This window comes from Hordeum vulgare, chromosome 1H, assembly GCF_904849725.1.
Source record: "Hordeum vulgare subsp. vulgare chromosome 1H, MorexV3_pseudomolecules_assembly, whole genome shotgun sequence".
NCBI lineage: Eukaryota > Viridiplantae > Streptophyta > Magnoliopsida > Poales > Poaceae > Hordeum > Hordeum vulgare.
In genome coordinates this window covers 497,742,732-497,763,679 of record NC_058518.1, presented here as the reverse complement: position 1 = coordinate 497,763,679, position 20,948 = coordinate 497,742,732, and the positions used below count along the sequence as shown (strand labels likewise).

At 46.7% G+C, this 20,948-nt stretch overlaps 1 protein-coding gene across 3 annotated transcripts; it reads left to right on the top strand.

Moving 5' to 3' along the window:
- Positions 1-13,811: 13,811 nt before the first annotated feature.
- LOC123449979 (auxin-responsive protein IAA19-like) lies at positions 13,812-17,964 on the top strand. Of its 3 annotated transcripts, none has more exons than XM_045127371.1 (5): positions 13,812-14,295; positions 14,978-15,207; positions 15,856-15,997; positions 16,830-16,891; positions 17,645-17,964. In XM_045127371.1, the coding sequence occupies exons 1-5, from the start codon at positions 13,973-13,975 to the stop codon at positions 17,653-17,655; spliced, it is 768 nt and encodes a 255-aa protein (XP_044983306.1). In that variant the 5' UTR covers positions 13,812-13,972; the 3' UTR covers positions 17,656-17,964. The 3 variants fall into 3 exon arrangements, with proteins under 3 accessions (XP_044983306.1, XP_044983315.1, XP_044983322.1); XM_045127380.1 differs by having other exon boundaries at positions 13,948-14,295; positions 17,616-17,964; XM_045127387.1 differs by having other exon boundaries at positions 13,948-14,295; positions 17,587-17,647.
- Positions 17,965-20,948: the final 2,984 nt, after the last annotated feature.

The following is a 20,948-nucleotide window of genomic DNA, read 5'->3' as shown; positions in this document are numbered from 1 at the left end:
AGGCAGCTTCGACTCTATTGATGAGCATTGCCGAGAAAAGGTGCTGGGCTTGGGCCGAGCCAGCGCTAAAGCCGACATTCCGTCTCGTGTCATCGTCACCGCAAGGGCCCCTCCTCAGCAGCTCCGACTTCATGAAGACAAAGCGACGCACGACGACCCCTCAAACATGGGAGAAGAGACCGACTATCAAGAACCATCAACAAGCCAGCTTCGCTTGAAGCCAACATGGTTGCCACACAAGAAGCCACGCAGAACAAACACATCGCCGGACGAGCAAGTGACGACTGCGGTGCCGTGAGTGTCCATCCCATGGAACGTGCAAACGGGATCCGAAGCTCTTCAAGACGATGCCCCAAAGAGGAAAGCAACGATGCAGACGCCGTCGCCCCACCCTGGCGGGCCTTAGGCTTTCACCCGAAGAGCAGATCCGAAAGTGTGGAGGATACATGGCTCCACGGCGACGCCTCCAAAAAGGTTATTCGACACCCACGAATGTCAAGCTTGAGACCGGGCAAGCTTTCGTCGGGAGCATTCCAACAGCACCGCCACCCCCTACTTGCCTAAGAAGAACGACTGGCCAAAAGACGAGAGCCCACCGACGAAGCTGCCGCGGCTGCCACCCACGAGAGTGACTTCTCGAAGCCGCCACACCATAAAAGAACAACTGGGAAGACCCCAGCTGGCCGCCGACAAAGTAGCCGCCTTGCTTCGAGAGGGAAGGGCGTGGGGCGGAAGGGCGGCCCGACGACGCGGGCTAGGTCGTCGCACATGCTAGAATTAATCTTCGTCTCCGAACCATTCTGGAAACCCTCGTGACGTCCGTGATCTCATCCGGGACTCCGAACAACATTCGGTAACCAACCATATAACTCAAATACGTATAAAACAACATCGAACCTTAAGTGTGCAGACCCTGCGGGTTCGAGAACTATGTAGACATGACCCGAGGGACTCCTCAGTCAATATCCAATAGCGCGACCTGGATGCCCATATTGGATCCTACATATTCTACGAAGATCTTATCGTTTGAACCTCAGTGCCAAGGATTCATATAATCCCGTATGTCATTCCCTTTGTCCTTCGGTATGTTACTTGCCCGAGATTCGATCGTCAGTATCCGCATACCTATTTCAATCTCGTTTACTCGCTAGTCTCTTTTCTCGTTTCGTAATACAAGATCCCGCAACTTACACTAAGTCACATTGCTTGCAAGGCTTGTGTGTGATGTTGTATTACCGAGTGGGCCCCGAGATACCTCTCCGTCACACGGAGTGACAAATCCCAGTCTTGATCCATACTAACTAAACGGACACCTTCGGAGATACGTGTAGAGCATCTTTATAGCCACCCAGTTACGTTGTGACGTTTGATACACACAAAATTTTCCTCCGGTGTCAGTGAGTTATATGATCTCATGGTCATAGGAATAAATACTTGACACGGAGAAAACAGTAGCAACAAAATGACACGATCAACATGCTATGTCTATTAGTTTGGGTCTAGTCCATCACACGGTTCTCCCAATGATGTGATCGAGTTATCAAGTAACAACACCTTGTACATAGTTAGAAGACCCTGACTATCCTTGATCAACTCGCTAGCCAACTAGAGGCTTGCTAGGGACAGTGTTTTGTCTATGTATCCGCACATGTATCTAAGTCTTCATTCAACACAATTATAGCATGGATAATAAACGATTATCTTGACACAGGAATTATAATGATAACTTATTTATCATTGCCTCTAGGGCATAATTCCAACAGTCTCCCACTTGCACTAGAGTCAATAATCTAGCCCTCACATCACCATGCGAATTACATTGTAATAAATCTAACACCCATACAGTTCTGGTGTTGATCATGCTTTGCCCGTGGAAGAGGTTTAGTCAGTGGGTCTGCTACATTCAGATCCGTGTGCACTTTACATATATTTACGTCCTCCCCTTCAACGTAGTCGCGGATGAGGTTGAAGCGTCGTTTGATGTGTCTGGTCTTCTTGTGAAACCATGGTTCCTTTGCTAAGGCAATTGCACCCGTGTTGTCACAGAACAAGGTTATTGGATTCAGTGCACTTGGCACCACTCCAAGATCCGTCATGAATTGCTTCATCCAGACACCCTCCTTAGCCGCCTCCGAGGCAGCCATGTACTCCGCTTCACATGTCGAATTAGCTACGACGCTTTGCTTGGAACTGCACCAGCTTATCGCACCCCCATTAAGAATAAATACGTATCCGTTCTGCGACTTAGAGTCGTCCGGATCTGTGTCAAAGCTTGCATCGACGTAACCTTTTACGGCGAGCTCTTCGTCACCTCCATACACGAGAAACATCTGCTTAGTCCTTTTCTGGTACTTCAGGATATTCTTGACCGCCGTCCAGTGATCCACTCCAGGATTACTCTGGAACCTGCCTGCCATACTTACGGCGAGGCTAACGTCCGATCTAGTGCACATCATTGCATACATGATAGAACCTATGGTTGAAGCATAGGGGACGGTGCTCATATGCTCTCTATCTTTATCAGTTGCTGGGCACTGAGTCTTACTCAATCTCGTACCTTGTAAAACTGGCAAGAACCCCTTCTTGGACTGTTCCATTTTGAACCTCTTCAAAACTTTATCAAGGTATGTACTTTGTGAAAGTCCTATCAGGCGTTTCGATCTATCCCTATAGATCTTAATGCCTAGAATGTAAGCAGCTTCTCCTAGGTCCTTCATAGAGAAACTTTTATTCAAGTAATCCTTGATGATCTCCAAAAACTCCACATTGTTTCTAATCAGCAATATGTCATCCACATATAATATTAGAAACGCCACAGAGCTCCCACTCACTTTCTTGTAAATACAAGATTCTCCAACCACTTGTATAAACCCAAATGCTTTGATCACTTCATCAAAGCGTTTATTCCAACTCCGAGATGCTTGCACCAGTCCATAAATGGATCGCTGGAGCTTGCACACTTTGTTAGCATTTTTAGGATCGACAAAACCTTCGGGTTGCATCATATACAACTCTTCCTTAAGGAAACCGTTAAGGAACGCCGTTTTGACATCCATCTGCCAGATTTCATAATCGAAAAATGCAGCTATTGCTAACATGATTCTGACGGACTTAAGCATCGCTATGGGTGAGAACGTCTCATCGTAGTCAACTCCTTGAACTTGTGAAAAACCCTTTGCCACAAGTCGGGCTTTATAAACGGTCACATTACCGTCAGCGTCCGTCTTCTTCTTAAAGATCCATTTGTTCTGAATAGCCTTGAGGCCTTCAGGTAGTACTTCCAAAGTCCATACTTTGTTTTCATACATAGATCCTATCTCGGACTTCATGGCCTCCAGCCATTTGTTGGAATCCGGGCCCACCATTGCTTCTTCATAATTCGCAGGCTCATTGTTGTCTAACAACATAATTGATAAGACGGGATTACCGTACCACTCTGGAGTAGTACGCGGTCTCGTCGACCTGCGAGGTTCGACAGGAACTTAATCCGGAGTTTCATGATCATCATCATTAACTTCCTCCTCAACCGACATCGCAACGACACGGGTTTCCCCTTGCCCTGCGCCACCATCCAGAGGGATGAGAGGTTCGACAACCTCATCAAGTTCTATCTTCCTCCCACTCAATTCTCTCGAGAGAAACTCCTTCTCGAGAAAAGCTCCGTTCTTAGCAACAAACACTTTGCCCTCGGATTTGAGATAGAAGGTGTACCCAACTGTCTCTTTCGTGTAACCTATAAAGATGCACTTTTCCGCTTTGGGTTCCAGCTTTTCAGGCTGAAGCTTTTTGACATAAGCATCACATCCCCAAACTTTAAGAAACGACAACTTTGCTCTTTTGCCATACCATAGTTCGTATGGTGTCGTCTCAACAGATTTTGATGGTGCCCTATTTAAAGTGAATGCAACTGTTTCAAATGCATAACCCCAAAACGATAACGTCAAATCGGTAAGAGACATCATAGATCGCACCATCTCTAATAAAGTACGATTACGACGTTCGGACACACCATTACGCTGTGGTGTTCCAGGCGGTGTCAACTGTGAAACAATTCCACATTGTCTTAAGTGAGCACCAAACTCGAAACTCAGATATTCACCCCCACGATCACACCGTAGGAATTTGATCTTCTTGTTACGATGATTTTCAACTTCACTCTGAAATTGCTTGAACTTTTCAAATGTTTCAGACTTGTGCTTCATTAAGTAGACATAACCATATCTACTCAAATCGTCAGTGAAGGTGAGAAAATAACGATATCCGCCGCGCGCCTCCACGCTCATCGGACCACACACATCGGTATGTATGATTTCCAACAAGTCACTTGCACGCTCCATTGTTCCGGAGAATGGAGTTTTAGTCATCTTGCCCATTAGGCATGGTTCGCATGTGTCAAGTGAATCAAAGTCAAGTGACTCCAAAAGTCCATCGGTATGGAGTTTCTTCATGCGCTTTACACCAATATGACCTAAGCGGGAGTGCCAGAAAAACATGGCGCTATCATTGTTAACTCTAACTCTTTTGGTCTCAATGTTATGTATGTGTGTATTATCACTATCAAGACTCAATATGAACAATCCTCTCACATTGGGTGCATGACCATAAAAGATATTACTCATAGAAATAGAACAACCATTATTCTATGACTTAAACGAGTAACCGTCTCGCAATAAACAAGATCCAGATATAATGTTCATGCTTAACGCAGGCACTAAATAACAATTATACAAGTTCATAACTAATCCTGATGGTAAATGAAGTGAAACTGTGCCGACGGCGATTGCATCAACCTTGGAACCATTTCCCACGCGCATCGTCACTTCATCTTTCGCCAGCCTTCGCCTATTCCGCAGTTTCTGTTTCGAGTTGCAAATATGAGCAACAGAACCGGTATCGAATACCCATGCACTACTACGAGAGCTGGTTAAGTACACATCAATAACATGTATATCAAATATACGTGATTTTTCTTTGGCCGCCTTCTTATCAGCCAGATACTTGGGGCAGTTGCGCTTCCAGTGACCCATACCCTTGCAATAATAGCACTCCGTTTCAGGCTTAGGTCCAGCTTTGGGTTTCTTCGTCGGATTGGCAACAGGTTTGCCGCTCTTCTTTGAATTACCCTTATTTCCTTTGCCGTTTCTCTTGAAACTAGTGGTCTTATTCACCATCAACACTTGATGTTCTTTACGGAGTTCTGACTCTGCGACTTTCAGCATCGCAAACAACTCGCCGAGTGACTTGTTCATCCCTTGCATGTTGTAGTTCAACACAAAGCCCTTATAGCTTGGCGGCAGTGATTGAAGAATTATGTCAGTGATAGCCTCTTGCGGGAGTTCAATCCCCAACTCAGCTAGACGGTTTGAGTACCCAGACATTTTGAGCACGTGTTCACTGACAGATGAATTCTCCTCCATCTTGCAACATGGAATTTATCGGAGGTCTCATACCTCTCGATCCGGGCATTCTTCTGAAAGATAAACTTCAACTCCTGGAACATCTCATATGCTCCATGACGCTCAAAGCAACGTTGAAGTCACGGTTCTATGCCATACAAGACTGCACATTGAACTACTGAGTAGTCCTCCTTACGTGTTAACCAAGCGTTCTTAACATCTTGGTCAGCCGTAGCGGATGGTTCATCTCCTAGCACAGCATCAAGGACATAATCCTTCTTCCCAGCTTGTAGGATCAACTTAAGACTACAAGCCCAATCTACAAAGTTGCTTCCATCATCTTTCAACTTAGCTTTCTCTAGGAACGTATTGAAATTCAGGGTGACTGTCGCGTGAGCCATGATCTACAACACAAATATATTCAAAGTGGACTTAGACTATGTTCAAGATAATTAGAGTTTAACTTAATCAAATTACTTGCTAAAATCCCACTCAAAAAGTACATCTCTCTAGTCATTTGAGTGGTTCATGATCCAATTCCACTAGCTCAAGTCCGATCATCACGTGAGTTGAGGATAGTTTCAGTGGTAAGCATCCGTATGCTAATCATATCAACTATATGATTCATGATCGACCTTTCGGTCTCATGTGTTCCGAGGCCATGTCTGCACATGCTAGGCTCGTCAAGCTTAACCCGAGTGTTCGGCGTGTGCAACTGTTTTGCACCCGTTGTATGTGAGCGTTGAGTCTATCACACCCGATCATCACGTGGTGTCTCGAAACGACGAACTGTAGCAACGGTGCACAGTCGGGGAGAACACAATTTCGTTTTGAAATTTTAGTGAGAGATCACCTCATAATGCTACCGTCGTTTCTAAGCAAAATAAGGTGCATAAAAGGATTAACATCACATGCAATTCATAAGTGACATGATATGGCCATCATCACGTGCTTCTTGATCTCCATCACCAAAGCACCGACACGATCTTCTGTCACCGGCGCCACACCATGATCTCCATCAACGTGTCGCCATCGGGGTTGTCGTGCTACTCATGCTATTACTACTAAAGCTACATCCTAGCAATATAGTAAACGCATCTACAAGCACAAACGTTAGTTTAAAGACAACCCTATGGCTCCTGCCGGTTGTCGTACCATCGACATGCAAGTCGATATTAACTATTACAACTTGATCATCTCATACATTCAATATATCACATCACATCGTTGGCCATATCATATCACAAGCATACCCTGCAAAAACAAGTTAGACGTCCTCTAATTGTTGTTGCATGTTTTACGTGGTGACCATGGGTATCTAGTAGGATCGCATCTTACTTACGCAAACACCACAACGGAGATATATGAATTGCTATTTAACCTCATCCAAGGACCTCCTCGGTCAAATCCGATTCAAGTAAAGTTGGAGAAACTGACACTCGCTAGTCATCTATGAGCAACGGAATTACTCGTAGCGATGAAACCAGTCTCTCGTAAGCGTACGAGTAATGTCGATCCGAGCCGCTTCGATCCAACAATACCGCAGAATCAAGAAAAGACTAAGGAGGGCTGCAAATCGCACATCACCGCCCACAAAAAATTGTTGTGTTCTACTCGAGAAGACATCTACGCATGAACCTAGCTCATGATTCCACTGTTCGGTTACGTCGCATGGGAAACAAAAAATTTCCTACGCGCACGAAAACCTATCATGGTGATGTTCATCTACGAGGGGGATTTCAGATCTACGTACCCTTGTAGATCGCACAGCAGAAGCGTTAATAAACGCGGTTGATGTAGTGGAACGTCCTCACGTCCCTTGATCCGCCCCGCGAATCGTCCCACGAACCGTCCCACGATCCGCTCCAATCTAGTGCCGAACGGACGGCACCTCCGCGTTCAGCACACGTACAGCTCGACGATGATGTCAGCCTTCTTGATCCAGCAAGAGAGACGGAGAGGTAGATGAGTTCTCCGGCAGCGTGACGGTGCTCCGGAGGTTGGTGGTGATTTAATCTCAGCAGGGCTTCGCCCGAGCTCCGCAGAAACGCGATCTAGAGGAAAAATCATGGAGGTATGTGGTCGGGCTGCCGTGGAAAAGTTGTCTCAAATCAGCCCTAAAACCTCCGTATATATAGGGGGGAGGGGAGGGGCCTTGCCTTGGGGCTCAAGGAGCCCCAAGGGGTTCGGCCGATGGGGGGAGGAGGAGTCCTCCTCCAATCCTAGTCCAACTAGGATTGGAAGGTGGAGACCTCCTCAAATCCTAGTCCAACTAGGATTGGAAGGTGGGGTCCTTCTCTTCCTTCCCACTTTCCCTTTTTTTCTCCTTTGATTTTCTATCTCCCTACGCAGGGGCCTCTCTGGGCTTGCCCACCAGCCCACTAAGGGCTGGTGCGGCACCCCTAAGGCCTATGGGTATCCCCGGGGTGGGCTGTCCCCCCCCCCCCCCCCGGTGAACATCCGGAACCCATTCGTCATTCCTAGTACATTCCCGGTAATTCCGAAAACCTTCCGGTAATCAAATGAGGTCATCCTATATATCAATCTTCGTCTCGGGACCATTCCGGAAACCCTCGTGGCGTCCTTGATCTCATCCGGGACTCCAAACAACATTCGGTAACCAACCATATAACTCAAATACGCATAAAACAACGTCGAACCTTAAGTGTGCAGACCCTGCGGGTTCGAAAACTATGTAGACATGACCCGAGGGACTCCTCGGTCAATATACAATAGCGGGGCCTGGATGCCCATATTGGTTCCTACATATTCTACGAAGATCTTATCGTTTGAACCTCAGTGCCAAGGATTCATATAATCCCATATGTCATTCCCTTTGTCCTTCGGTATGTTACTTGCCCGAGATTCGATCGTCAGTATCCGCATACCTATTTCAATCTCGTTTACCGGCAAGTCTCTTTTATTGTTCCGTAATACAAGATCCCGCAACTTTCACTAAGTCACAGTGCTTGCAAGGCTTGTGTGTGATGTTGTATTACCGAGTGGGCCCCGAGATACCTCTCCGTCACACGGAGTGACAAATCCCAGTATTTATCCATACTAACTCAACGGACACCTTCGGAGATACCTGTAGAGCATCCTTATAGCCACCCAGTTACGTTGTGACGTTTGATACACACAAAGTATTCCTCTAGTGTCAGTGAGTTATATGATCTCATGGTCATAGGAATAAATACTTGACACGCAGAAAACAGTAGCAACAAAATGACACGATCAACATGTTACATCTATTATTTTGAGTCTAGTCCATCACATGATTCTCCCAATGATGTGATCGAGTTATCAAGTAACAACACCTTGTACATAGTCAGAAGACCCTGACTATCCTTGATCAACTGGCTAGCCAACTAGAGGCTTGCTAGGGACAGTGTTTTGTCTATGTATCCACACATGTATCTAAGTCTTCATTCAACACAATTATAGCATGGATAATAAACGATTATCTTGACACAGGAATTATAATAATAACTTATTTATCATTGCCTCTAGAGCATAATTCCAACATCGTATGCAACTCAAATTTTAGGCACATATGGGGTGGCTTGGTCACGCCCGGGCACACCCGCCACGTCCTAGGCTCCCAGCTGACAGGGCCAGCCCACCGTCGACCCCATCGCTATCCCACAAAAATCCCAATTCGGATTGCTCGCTCCAAACCATAGCTCATCTCTCTCGCTCCGTCCTCTCCTCCCCCTCTCCGATTTCAATTCCATCCACTGTGATGTCTAGTTCCGCCAGCGACTCCGACTCGGACCTTGTCTACGACGAGGAGTTGTCCCTCCGCATTGTCTTTGAGCGGTCCAAGGTGGACATCGACGACAGTTTCAGATCTAGTGTGTTGCCGCAGCTCTCGCGCTAGCGCGGTTTGAAAGCCGAAGCTGGACCATCCCAGATCGAGTCACCGCCTCACTTATCAGATCAGGTCGCAGCCTCTCCTATCATATCAGGTCGCTGCCGCCATCCCATAGACCAGGTCATCGTGGCTCATCATATTGACCAGGTTGCTGTCATCCTATTATGGATTTGTTGGCCTAGTCATTTCTGCCAATCCGGCGGACTTGGGAGAGCCGAGTGGAGAGACAACCACGAGGGAGAGGAGTTGGGGGAGAGGCGAGGGGAGAGGGGGGGGGAGGAGGTGGGTGCGAGGGGGGCAGGGCCAGGTGAGGGGAACAAGGGTTCTATGTCGTCCGCTCAATTCGAGGTATCGCCTCGTTCCACATAGCGGTCGAATACGCGGTATTTGGGAATGAGTCCGTCCCCAATCCACCTACGCCGAGAGTGAGGCCCACGAATGGGTTCGACCCGTTACATTCCAACCCATTCCTGCAACCAAACACATCCATAGAACATTTGTCAAAGTTACACTAATTTTTTTTAAATATTTTATTTAATTTTTCAATTTTAGTGTTCATCCGATGAGCTCGAGCTCAGATACTCCACATCCATGTGGAAGGTGTCATTTTTTTTTTGAAACGCGGTCCCTTAGGACCTGATTCATTAAAAAAGGTCAAAGAGAATTGTCCGGTTAATTAACGGAACACCGAGCGAAAACCGTTACAACACGCCGCAAAAAAGGCACACACGGCAAACTGGCAACCCACATAGGAATGCACATACGCTGTCGAGGAGAAAATCATCGTCAAGGCTGCAACCCGACGTCATCTTCATCACGCCTTCGCGAGGGCGACTACGACTTCACCATCAACGACCACGGAAGAACCCCTCACTGCGGACAAGCGTCGAGGCCTACATCGATCAAAGCCAAATAGTCAACCATACGCGCCGACAACCAGGCAGCTTCGACTCTATTGATGAGCATTGCCGAGAAAAGGTGCTGGGCTTGGGCCGAGCCAGCGCTAAAGCCGACATTCCGTCTCGTGTCATCGTCACCGCAAGGGCCCCTCCTCAGCAGCTCCGACTTCATGAAGACAAAGCGACGCACGACGACCCCTCAAACATGGGAGAAGAGACCGACTATCAAGAACCATCAACAAGCCAGCTTCGCTTGAAGCCAACATGGTTGCCACACAAGAAGCCACGCAGAACAAACACATCGCCGGACGAGCAAGTGACGACTGCGGTGCCGTGAGTGTCCATCCCATGGAACGTGCAAACGGGATCCGAAGCTCTTCAAGACGATGCCCCAAAGAGGAAAGCAACGATGCAGACGCCGTCGCCCCACCCTGGCGGGCCTTAGGCTTTCACCCGAAGAGCAGATCCGAAAGTGTGGAGGATACATGGCTCCACGGCGACGCCTCCAAAAAGGTTATTCGACACCCACGAATGTCAAGCTTGAGACCGGGCAAGCTTTCGTCGGGAGCATTCCAACAGCACCGCCACCCCCTACTTGCCTAAGAAGAACGACTGGCCAAAAGACGAGAGCCCACCGACGAAGCTGCCGCGGCTGCCACCCACGAGAGTGACTTCTCGAAGCCGCCACACCATAAAAGAACAACTGGGAAGACCCCAGCTGGCCGCCGACAAAGTAGCCGCCTTGCTTCGAGAGGGAAGGGCGTGGGGCGGAAGGGCGGCCCGACGACGCGGGCTAGGTCGTCGCACATGCTAGAATTGCTCTTGTACTCGACCTAAACAGAACAAACGAAAATCCGTGAAGGTTTTAGTCAATTTTCCTCAGCATAAACGAACTAGAAATCGTCATTAGTTTGGAGCCGCTAATGCTTTTGTTTATATGAAAGTAGTAATATACAAACTTCCCAAGAATGTGCTGTCGCATTGTAGTATGATCGGCTTTGTTGCAAGTTTGGTGACAGCATGCCGCGGAGTAGAACCAGCGATGGTTCAATCCATTTGATCGGCCAAAAATGGGAAACTGGGTACGTACGCCGGAAGCATTTTGCCGGCTGCGCCCGCAACAGTGGAGTTTGTTGGAGCAAAGAAAGAAAGCAAAATGCCCGTGGAAAATGCAGCACATACTAGTACGTACACACACGGTCGGCATTATTCCGGTGGGTGCACCACCCACCACCGCAGCAATCACGGTCCCGGCGCACCCGCAGAAACAAGCCGCCACGCGACCCGGTTCAGCCCGAAAGCCGGCACGACCGACGCGTGCGCGCGCTGCGCCCATGCGGTGAGCAGTGCCGCTCCGGCACGCACGCCACGCACGCACGCACGCACGCACAGGAGACGCCAGCGCGCGCGACGCGGACGCGCAGCGGCATGGCCATGGCATGGCGCCAGAGCATGACCGCGCTCGCTCTGGAACGGGCGTCCACCAGTCCGCTAACGTGGGCGACGCCGACGCGGGTGGCGCCGGTGCCGGTGATGGGCGCTGACCGCGACGACGCGGGTCGCCGTCGTCGGCGACTCGGGCATGGGAGTGGTGGAACCGCGGAGCACGGCAGGGCGATGGCGCAGGCAGCAGGGCACGGGAAGGTGGTGGGTGTGGGGAGATAGATGAGACGGGATGAGAGCGACGTGTGCGCGGCGCTGTCGGGTGGACTCGCGGCCCGGGTGTCTGCCGGTCGGTCGGTCGGTCCGTCCTTCCGTGTGCCGTGCGCCTGCTCCCCGGCCGGCCAGCGCGCCGTACGTGGCCGCCACCGCCCGTCCTCCCCCGCCATTACTTTTATCCTTCCGTCCGTCCGTCCGCCCGCTCCGTTTCCCACAACCGGGAACAAAGACCAGCAGGCTCCCATGGATTATGGATGGAGCCGATCGAGTAGTACAGCCGCAGGGAATAATTATGGCCCAGACGAGAGCGATCAACCGAGGTACTCTAGTACGTACTCTACGAGAGGGCAAGGTAAAAAAAGAAATGCTTCCGTTCGTACTGCTACGTGCAAGTGGGACCAAACCTTTGGTGGGCCCGCTCGCTGCACGGGGTGAAGTGGCGTAGCGGCAGGTGTCTGAATGAATTCTCAAGCCCCGGATTAAAAAACGCAAAAGGGTAAATCCTCCTCAAGATCCTGTCGCTGCAAAGGAAAACCGGCTTTACTACTGCTAACAACCTCCATTTATTACTATGACCCTGTTTGGATACTCTAACTCGATTAGAGGTTAGAGTTAGATTCTAACTCTAGACTAGAACTAACTCTAACCAAATAGGTGTTTGGATGAAAGAGTTAGAGTGTCAATAAATGCACTTTTTCCAATCATTTGGCTCCTTTATCTAGGATTTTGTGTGGTGGATGGAAAGAGAAAAGTAACTTTTTTAGACCCCACCTAACTCTAATCAAAAAAGCACCTCTTGGGTGGGTTAGATTTTTGGGTGGTTTAGATGCATCTAACCCACTCTAACCCCTGTTTGAATTTTTAAGGATTAGATGAGTTCAATCTAACCAACTATAACTCTAACCCTAGAATCCAAACAGGGCCTATGTACTACTCCCTCCGTTCCTAAATAGTATAAGTCTTTATACAGATTTTATTAATGAACTATATACGGATGTATATAAATATATTTTAAAGTGTACATTCAATCATTTTGCTCCATATGTAGATACCTAATGAAATTGATTAAAAGACTTATATTTAGAAACGGAGGAAGTAGTACAGTACTACTGGCAGCGTGTACTTTGCTGGTCAGGCTCAATCCGCATTTCTTTTACTACTCACCATGGTACTTCCGCATTTTTTTTTACTTCTCCTCCCTCCGTTCATTTTTATAGACGGTGGATATTGAACTGCTTTGACTGCTGTCTGAAATGGCTTAAACATTTTATAAAAGCGAGGAGAGGAAGTGCTACGAATACGCCTAATTCTATCATCTCTATGCCACCAGAGTAGATAATAATACAGTCCAGCGCACTCGAGGTGGCCGAACTCACTGTTTCGACCCCTTCTCTGTTAGTTTAGCACGACCTGTTCTTACGTGCAAAATTATTTCTACCGTCATTGTCTTTGATAGTAGGATAGCACATCCTATCTTTAAATGCTTTGACGATAAGGCAGACGTGCTATCCTACCGACGGTATAAAAAATGCCTGATCCGATTTTTTTTTTTGCACATAAGGTTACAATGTGCTTAAGTTAAGAAGAACGATAAAAAACAACGAATTTGTCCACTTGAAGTCTACATTGAGCCTGCGCGTGCTTCTAGAAGCAAGCAAGAGAGGCAACGTGACTTTGTTTGCATGACCTGCCCTCATCCATCCATACTTAGCTTAGCTTAGCTTAAGAAGATACTAGATATGTGTTGCTAGCTATGGTAACCAAGTCGGGCAGCCGGTCGGGTCGGTCGGTCCCGTTCCACTTCACCTTTTTTACTCTGGGAAATGACCTTCTCACACGGTCGCCGCCGCGGTCACACGTTTTCCGTCCCCGCCCGCCGGCCGCCGCCGTCCACGTCGCCAGCCAACGCCCAACCCAACCCAACCCGGCCCGAGGAAAGGGGAGCAGAATAAAGAGCCGCCCGCCCGGTCGGCCACCACCACTCCCCCCTCCCCCTCCCCCTCCCCCTCCTCTTCTTCATCATCACGCCCCACCCCTCCCTCTCCCTCTCCCTCTCCGGCCCGAACAAAAAGAGCTCCTTCTACACCTCCCCACCTCCTCCTCGGACTTCCTTCCTTCCTTCCATCCATCCTTCCATACATCCAATGCCGCCGCCGAATCTCCAAGCGCGCGACTACATCGGCCTGGGCCCTGCCGCGCCATCCTCCTCCTGCTGCTCCTCCTCGGGCGAGACGGGCCCGCACCTCGCGCTCCGCCTCGGCCTGCCGGGCTGCGGCTCAGCGGACGAGGCCGCCGTCGACGCCGCGCTCACGCTCGGGCCCGCTCCTGCCCCGACACGGGGCGGCGCCAAGCGTGGGTTCGCCGACTCGCTGCTCCACCGTACTGCCGGGGCGGGCGGGGAGGAGGACAAGACGAAGGGTGAATCCCCCGCCGCCGGACCCGGAGCCGGAGCTCCTCCAGCCGCCAAGTAAGATTCTTGCTTCATTTTCAGCTCCAGCTCGGTTGCTTCGGCGTCGCACTTCTAGCTAGCTAGCTAGCCCCTTGGATATGTGCGCAGCTGCAAGATTTCGTTTCGGCAGCTGGTTTACTTTTTGATTGCTTCATAAGCAGCGGCAGCGCCCAAGAATAGTGATGCCTCGCTTGATTTTCTTGCTCAAATGTACTACTACTGCTACTACTATTAGATTTAAGCAACTAGTAGGAGTACTCAATTTGTGAATGTGAATCAAACGCAGGAGAGGATGTTCCCTGCTAAAAACTACTACCGCTTAACCAGCTGGCTGGCTTTGTTGCTCATCTTAATTTGGTTCGGCCTGGTCTGGTAATCAGTCAGTGTTATGCACTATGTATGGCACAAGTAATAGTCATGCTTCTCTTAATTTCCTTGCTCAACTGGACCGGTCCTACTCGTGAATTAAACGCAGAATAGCAGGTTCTCTGCTAAAAGTGAACTGCCACTTGCTCACTTAATCGGGCTCTGTAAGCCTGTAACCACCGGGTGTTGCTATCTTAAATTAACCGAGTTGTATTTGATAAGGGGAAGGGGGGAGTGGCTAATAATCTCAATATTGATTGCATGTTTAAAACCATGTGTTTCAGTTGATGTTTGGTTTGATCTGCTCTAATGCCAAGTCTTGTGCAATCTATAGGGCTCAAGTTGTCGGATGGCCACCTGTTCGGAGCTACCGGAAGAACACGTTAGCCGCCAACGCCACAAAGACCAAGGCGGAGAGCCAAGGTAGAAGCGAGGCGGGATGCTGCTATGTCAAGGTCAGCATGGATGGAGCCCCATACCTAAGGAAGGTCGATCTTAAGACTTACTCCAGCTATGACAACCTTTCCCTGGAGCTGGAGAAGATGTTCAGCTGCTTCATCACTGGTGGGTGTTGCTCTTTTCGTTTAATCCATCTCCTTTGTTGTTTCTAGATGCAAGTTACTATTGTTAAGTTAGTAGGTTAATATCTAGCCTCAGTAAATGAGATTTCCAGATGGATTTTCTGGTTACTGAAGCTCTTGAGAAGATAAAAGGTGCATGACTACTCGTGAATCCCACTAGCTGAACTATTTGTTTCCAATACTAGTTAATGAACAGCAACTGGTTACTAACTAGGGTTAACTATAACATATTTTTCAGAATAGAGTAAAATAAGTAGATATGTAGATTGCAAATTGAGTGCTATAGACTGGTCTGTCCTAAATGACAGCAACTAACACAAAAGCAAAACAGTACTGTAGTATGAGAAATTAACAACATTCCTTACGTATAGGAGCAGAAGAAGCAACTTTTGGTAACCTGCGTTCAGTTAACTCTGTATTCTTTTTCCTAAATGGTTTACAGTTAACTCTGTAGATGTGAAATTTTTATACAGTATTTTCCGTTTTCTCGATTGAAAAGCATTCTGCCGCTATAAATATCATTTCTGGCCTTACTTCTGGAACTTTGTGTGACTACAGGTGTTTTCTATTTCTGTAAAATAGATGCATGTTTCAAGGAAGCTTATTTATATTTAGAATTGTTGGATTACAGGCAAAAGCAGTTCCTGCAAAACATCAACGAGAGACAGGCTTACTGATGGTTCTAGGGCTGATGCTCTTCAGGACCAAGAGTATGTGCTTACCTATGAAGACAAAGACGCTGACTGGATGCTTGTGGGTGATCTTCCTTGGGAGTAAGTTCCTGAATTTTGTAGTTTGTGAGATCCATGCACCTTAACTTATTAGTATGTCCTTGATGATGTCTTATTGTGGTATTTGTCTCTTACACGCACCTTAACTTAGTATGCTTTCCATGATGTCTTATTGTGGTATTCTTCTCTTACATATAGTATTTTTGCCCACTTGGACAGCAGTATTACTTTTGCTGTTGTCTGTTGATGTAACTTTGGAAATGTTGATAGTAGAGTGATGGACTTGATAGAACTTGCAATAGGGTGGCCTAGACTTTTACCACAAGTGGGTTACCCTTTGCACGTTAGCCAAAAAATTGCAACACAAACTCTGCAACTTGATGACATTTTGAGATGCTCCCATGTGTAAAAATGGCTGTTTGGGTAATCGACTTTTCCTAGTTTTCCTTGGAAGCTTTGATTGCCCTTCTTTTCTTCTAGAAAATGGAAGATATGCCTCCGGCCTCTGTGTCATGGATAGATACTGCCCTTCTGTGAATCAGAGTTCCGTTTGGCTAACGCGTGGATAGGTTAGCTATACTGTGAATTATACGAATTGAGAATTATATGCATCCTAGAAGACGACGTATCTTCCTAGCAATATACTGACATTAGCAGTACGTATTGATTTTGTGAAATTATCATCTATTACGAGATAATACAAAATGTATATACTTTACCCCCACCTCCTCACCTTTATCTGTGTATCTTTCTGTAATGTGTATGCTATTATTATTTTTCCTATACTCAGCACATGACATGTATATTGTTGGAATGGGTTGCCATGCATTCTTTAGGTATTCATGTATGCTTACCATCATTCAATCATTTGCAGCTTGTTTACCACTACTTGTCGGAAACTGAGAATCATGAGAGGCTCTGATGCTGCTGGAATGGGTATGTTAATACACATACTATCATGTCTCTAATATTTCTCCATTTTTGCTTTGAAGATTTTGTTAGACAAATAATTATGTCCATGTGAAATATGTGGCTCCATTCTTTCTCATGATTTTAGTATATCTTTAGTTTCATGGTGTGCTGGTATTCCCGATTACTAAACCGGTCCTTATCATGGACTTGTGATTTCACGTGAAAGCCCTGAAATATCCTTTTGAGGTGACTACAAATCTGACCATGATGTTATTCTTTAAAAAATATATACCGCATTAAAACACTAGCTTTTAATAATACTAGGTCGTATCAGGTAATTTTGAGTACAATTCTTGGCTAGTATGAAGTCCTGTATATGTGTGCAATGTTCATTTTAGATTACTTGTGATGAGCTAGAATTAGACCAACCACATATCGCCAGAAACATGAAACAGAGTTAAATAAAAAATCTGGATATGCTGCAGCGGGTTCATGGTTCCATTTATCAAATCCCTTGTGGACAATTAGTAAAATCAAATCCCTTGTGTTAGCCATTTTCTTGTGAACTAAAATAAAAGTGCCTGGAGGCTTCTCCATATCATACAATTTCTGAGTGTCGTCTTCTTTCATTTGACAGCTACTCTCTTTTAGTCGCCAAGTCTCTATGTTCCGTTGCGTTTATCGATCTGATCTGAAGTGTCGATACCATCTACTTGCAGTCTGAAGTGTCTATACCATCTACTTGCAGTCTGAAGTGTCTATACCATCTACTTGCAGCCCCAAGATAGCCGGAATGGCCACGCCAGAACAAACAAGCGCCCTCAAGTCTCTGTCTGAATCACGCAAGTGTGGAATTTTGAGTTAGCCCTGCAAGGGGGACGATGGTTGTCTGAACTCTGAAAGTGTCTGAGCTGCTAGTTTTTTCTATCTACGTGTGTAGTGGAATATGTGCGTCCTACTGTAAAACCGTCCGTTTTTGCAGACGCTGTGGCCTCGCCGTTGTAGATGGTACCTTTTGGTTCATGAAAGATCACCGCCTGTATTATGATGCTAGCCTATGCTCTTACATATATATTTGAAGTCGTATTTTATGAAAACTGTCGCGGATGAATCCATTTTATGTTGTGCATGGAAGCAAAGCTAATATATCCGTCGCTATACTGGTCGATGTATCTTCCAAAAATCCCATATTTGTACGTATGTGTACTTGTCGGGTTCACCAGGAAAAAAAAGAGACTAAAAAATCCTAGAAAAATCATTTACCATACCAGGGAAATAAGAGCCATAGGCCAGAAAATGGTACAACAGCCTGAAGCATGCATTTGGCTATTGATTTGGTGGATCCCTCAATCAAACGATAAACTACAGCCGTCGGATCTTCTTTTGACCTAACATGCCCCCACAGAGAAGATTGGATCTTCTTTTGGCCTAACATGCCCCCACATATCAAATCTTCTCTGCGCGACTGTTCCACCTCGTTCCCTACCATACGCCGCCCCGGCCCCCGTTCCTCTCTAACCTAACCTACCCTAACCTAACACCAATTATCCATATCTTGATGATATGTGCATCGACCAGGGACAGGGAGGCAACGGGAAGAATTTGCGAAGAATTTGTCGTGTTTCCATGGTACTGCAGCGGTTGCAGCGACAGCCAGATATTGGATTCCCTCCGTAAGTATATATATACTTCCTTCGTTCTTAAATATAAGTCTTTTTAGATATTTCATTAGAAGACTACATACGAAGCAAAATGATTCAAACTACACTTTAATATATGTCTAGATACATCCGTATGTAGTTTCTTACTGGAAACTTTAAAATGACTTATATTTAGGAACGGAGGACTATATAGCACTGCAAGCAAATTTGTATTGTATTGTTTATTAAAAGCACACATGAAGAAAGAACAACTAATGTCCAACTAACTCCAAATTAACGCCAAACTACTCAAATAACCAGCTTAGGCACCCACAAAGATTTCCATCTTCTTTTGTCACATGGAAAGGCAGAAAAAATGTGCATGAAAGGAGGAAACACATGGATAAGAGAAAAGGTTAATTTGCCGCTAGAATGTTGATGGATTTCTTGGTCCTTTGATTTTGTTTACCGATGTTTATATTAAGATTAACTAGGGAGAATTTACTTTGACTCATAGGTGTAGGTGCACCCATTGTCTAAATACGCGCCTTTTGTCCCACTGCAGATCGGGATGAATTATGATGCCTTACTGTATACTGATATGTTAGTTTTATATGTAAATTTCTCGCCTCGCCTACTTTTCAATCAAGCTGGTGCAACTAGCATGTTTACTCATAGCTTTGCTGACAATTGACTGAGTTTCTGGTTGATATTGTGGTCTCTTGGGGTCTGATGATTAACAGGTTCGAAAAGAACGAACGGTATTGATACACTCGTGGTAGAGGTTGATATTGTGATCTCTTGCGGTATGAAAATTATTTGGTTTGAAAGAAGATACTCCTGGGAGGGTTTGATAAACACAGGTATGTGTATTTCCAAATTTGGCTAGATCAATTTTCATTATCTTGTACCCCTCCTTGTGTTCTATGTTTGTAAGTTTCTTGCAGAATTGACTTTAGGTTCATATAGTTTGAACGTACCATGATGAAGATAATCAAACAACACACATTTTTTCCAAATCAAATTATGGATTAACTTTTATACATGATGGCAAGTAGTACTTTGGTTCCCTTTAAAATGTCAAGGTACTTATTCTACAATTGACTAGATAAAAGGCTGCACTTTCAGGCCATTGTTTGAAATCATCCAACTTTACATCGATGAAGGTCGACCCTCTATTTTTAGTAAATTGAAATATTTCCAAATAAAGATTACATTCCTCATTTTATGATGAAATAGTCACATCAATAGTATTGTAGAAGTTAATCATGTTGTTTCTTTAGGATTAGGAAAGAAAGCCAAACCGAGTCCTAGTAGTATTAGGATTCCTAGTCCTAGTCTATTTCCATAGTCCCCTGTGGACGTGTATAAAAGACACCCTAAGGGTGTTGATTGTAACACCAGAAAAACGAAAGCAATACAAAGCAAAGGCTCGACACGGGCCTTTAGCCATCAAATCCATCGATCAGTTTTATTAGTGTCGCTAGTTACGCAAGTTCCGTCAAGTAGCCGGCCGAAGCAAGAATCGCGTAGGCACGCATGAACAGCTGCATACGCACGTTCAAAAGGGACAACGACGTTGATGTTGAGGAACGTCGCATGGGAAACAAAAAATTTACTACGCGCACGAAGACCTATCATGGTGATGTCCATCTACGAGAGGGGATGAGTGATCTACATACCCTTGTAGACCGTACAACAGAAGCGTTAGAGAACGCGGTTGATGTAGTGGAACGTCCTCACGTCCCTCGATCCGCCCCGCGAACAATCCCGCGATCAGTCCCACGATCTAGTACCGAACGGACGGCACCTCCGCGTTCAGCACACGTACAGCTCGACGATGATCTCGGCCTTCTTGATCCAGCAAGAGAGACGGAGAGGTAGAAGAGTTCTCCGGCAGCGTGACGGCGCTCCGGAGGTTGGTGATGACCTTGTCTCAGCAGGGCTCCGCCCGAGCTCCGCAGAAACGCGATCTAGAGGAAAAACCGTGGAGGTATGTGGTCGGGCTGCCGTGGAAAAGTCGTCTCAAATCAGCCCTAAAACCTCCGTATATATAGGTGGGAGGGAGGGGGCCTTGCCTTGGGGTCCAAGGACCCTCAAGGGGGTCGGCCGAGCCAAGGGGGAGGACTCTCCCCCCCAAACCGAGTTGGACTAGGTTTGGTGGGAGGGAGTCCTCCTCCCTTCCCACCTCCTCCTTTTTTTTCCTTTTCCTCTTGATTTTTCTTCTCTTGGCGCATAGACCACTTGTGGGCTGTCCCACCAGCCCACTAAGGGCTGGTGTGTCTCCCCCAAAGCCTATGGGCTTCCCCGGGGTGGGTTGCCCCCCCGGTGAACTCCCGGAACCCATTCGTCATTCCCGGTACATTCCCGGTAACTCCGAAAACCTTCCGGTAATCAAATGAGGTCATCCTATATATCAATCTTCGTTTACGGACCATTCC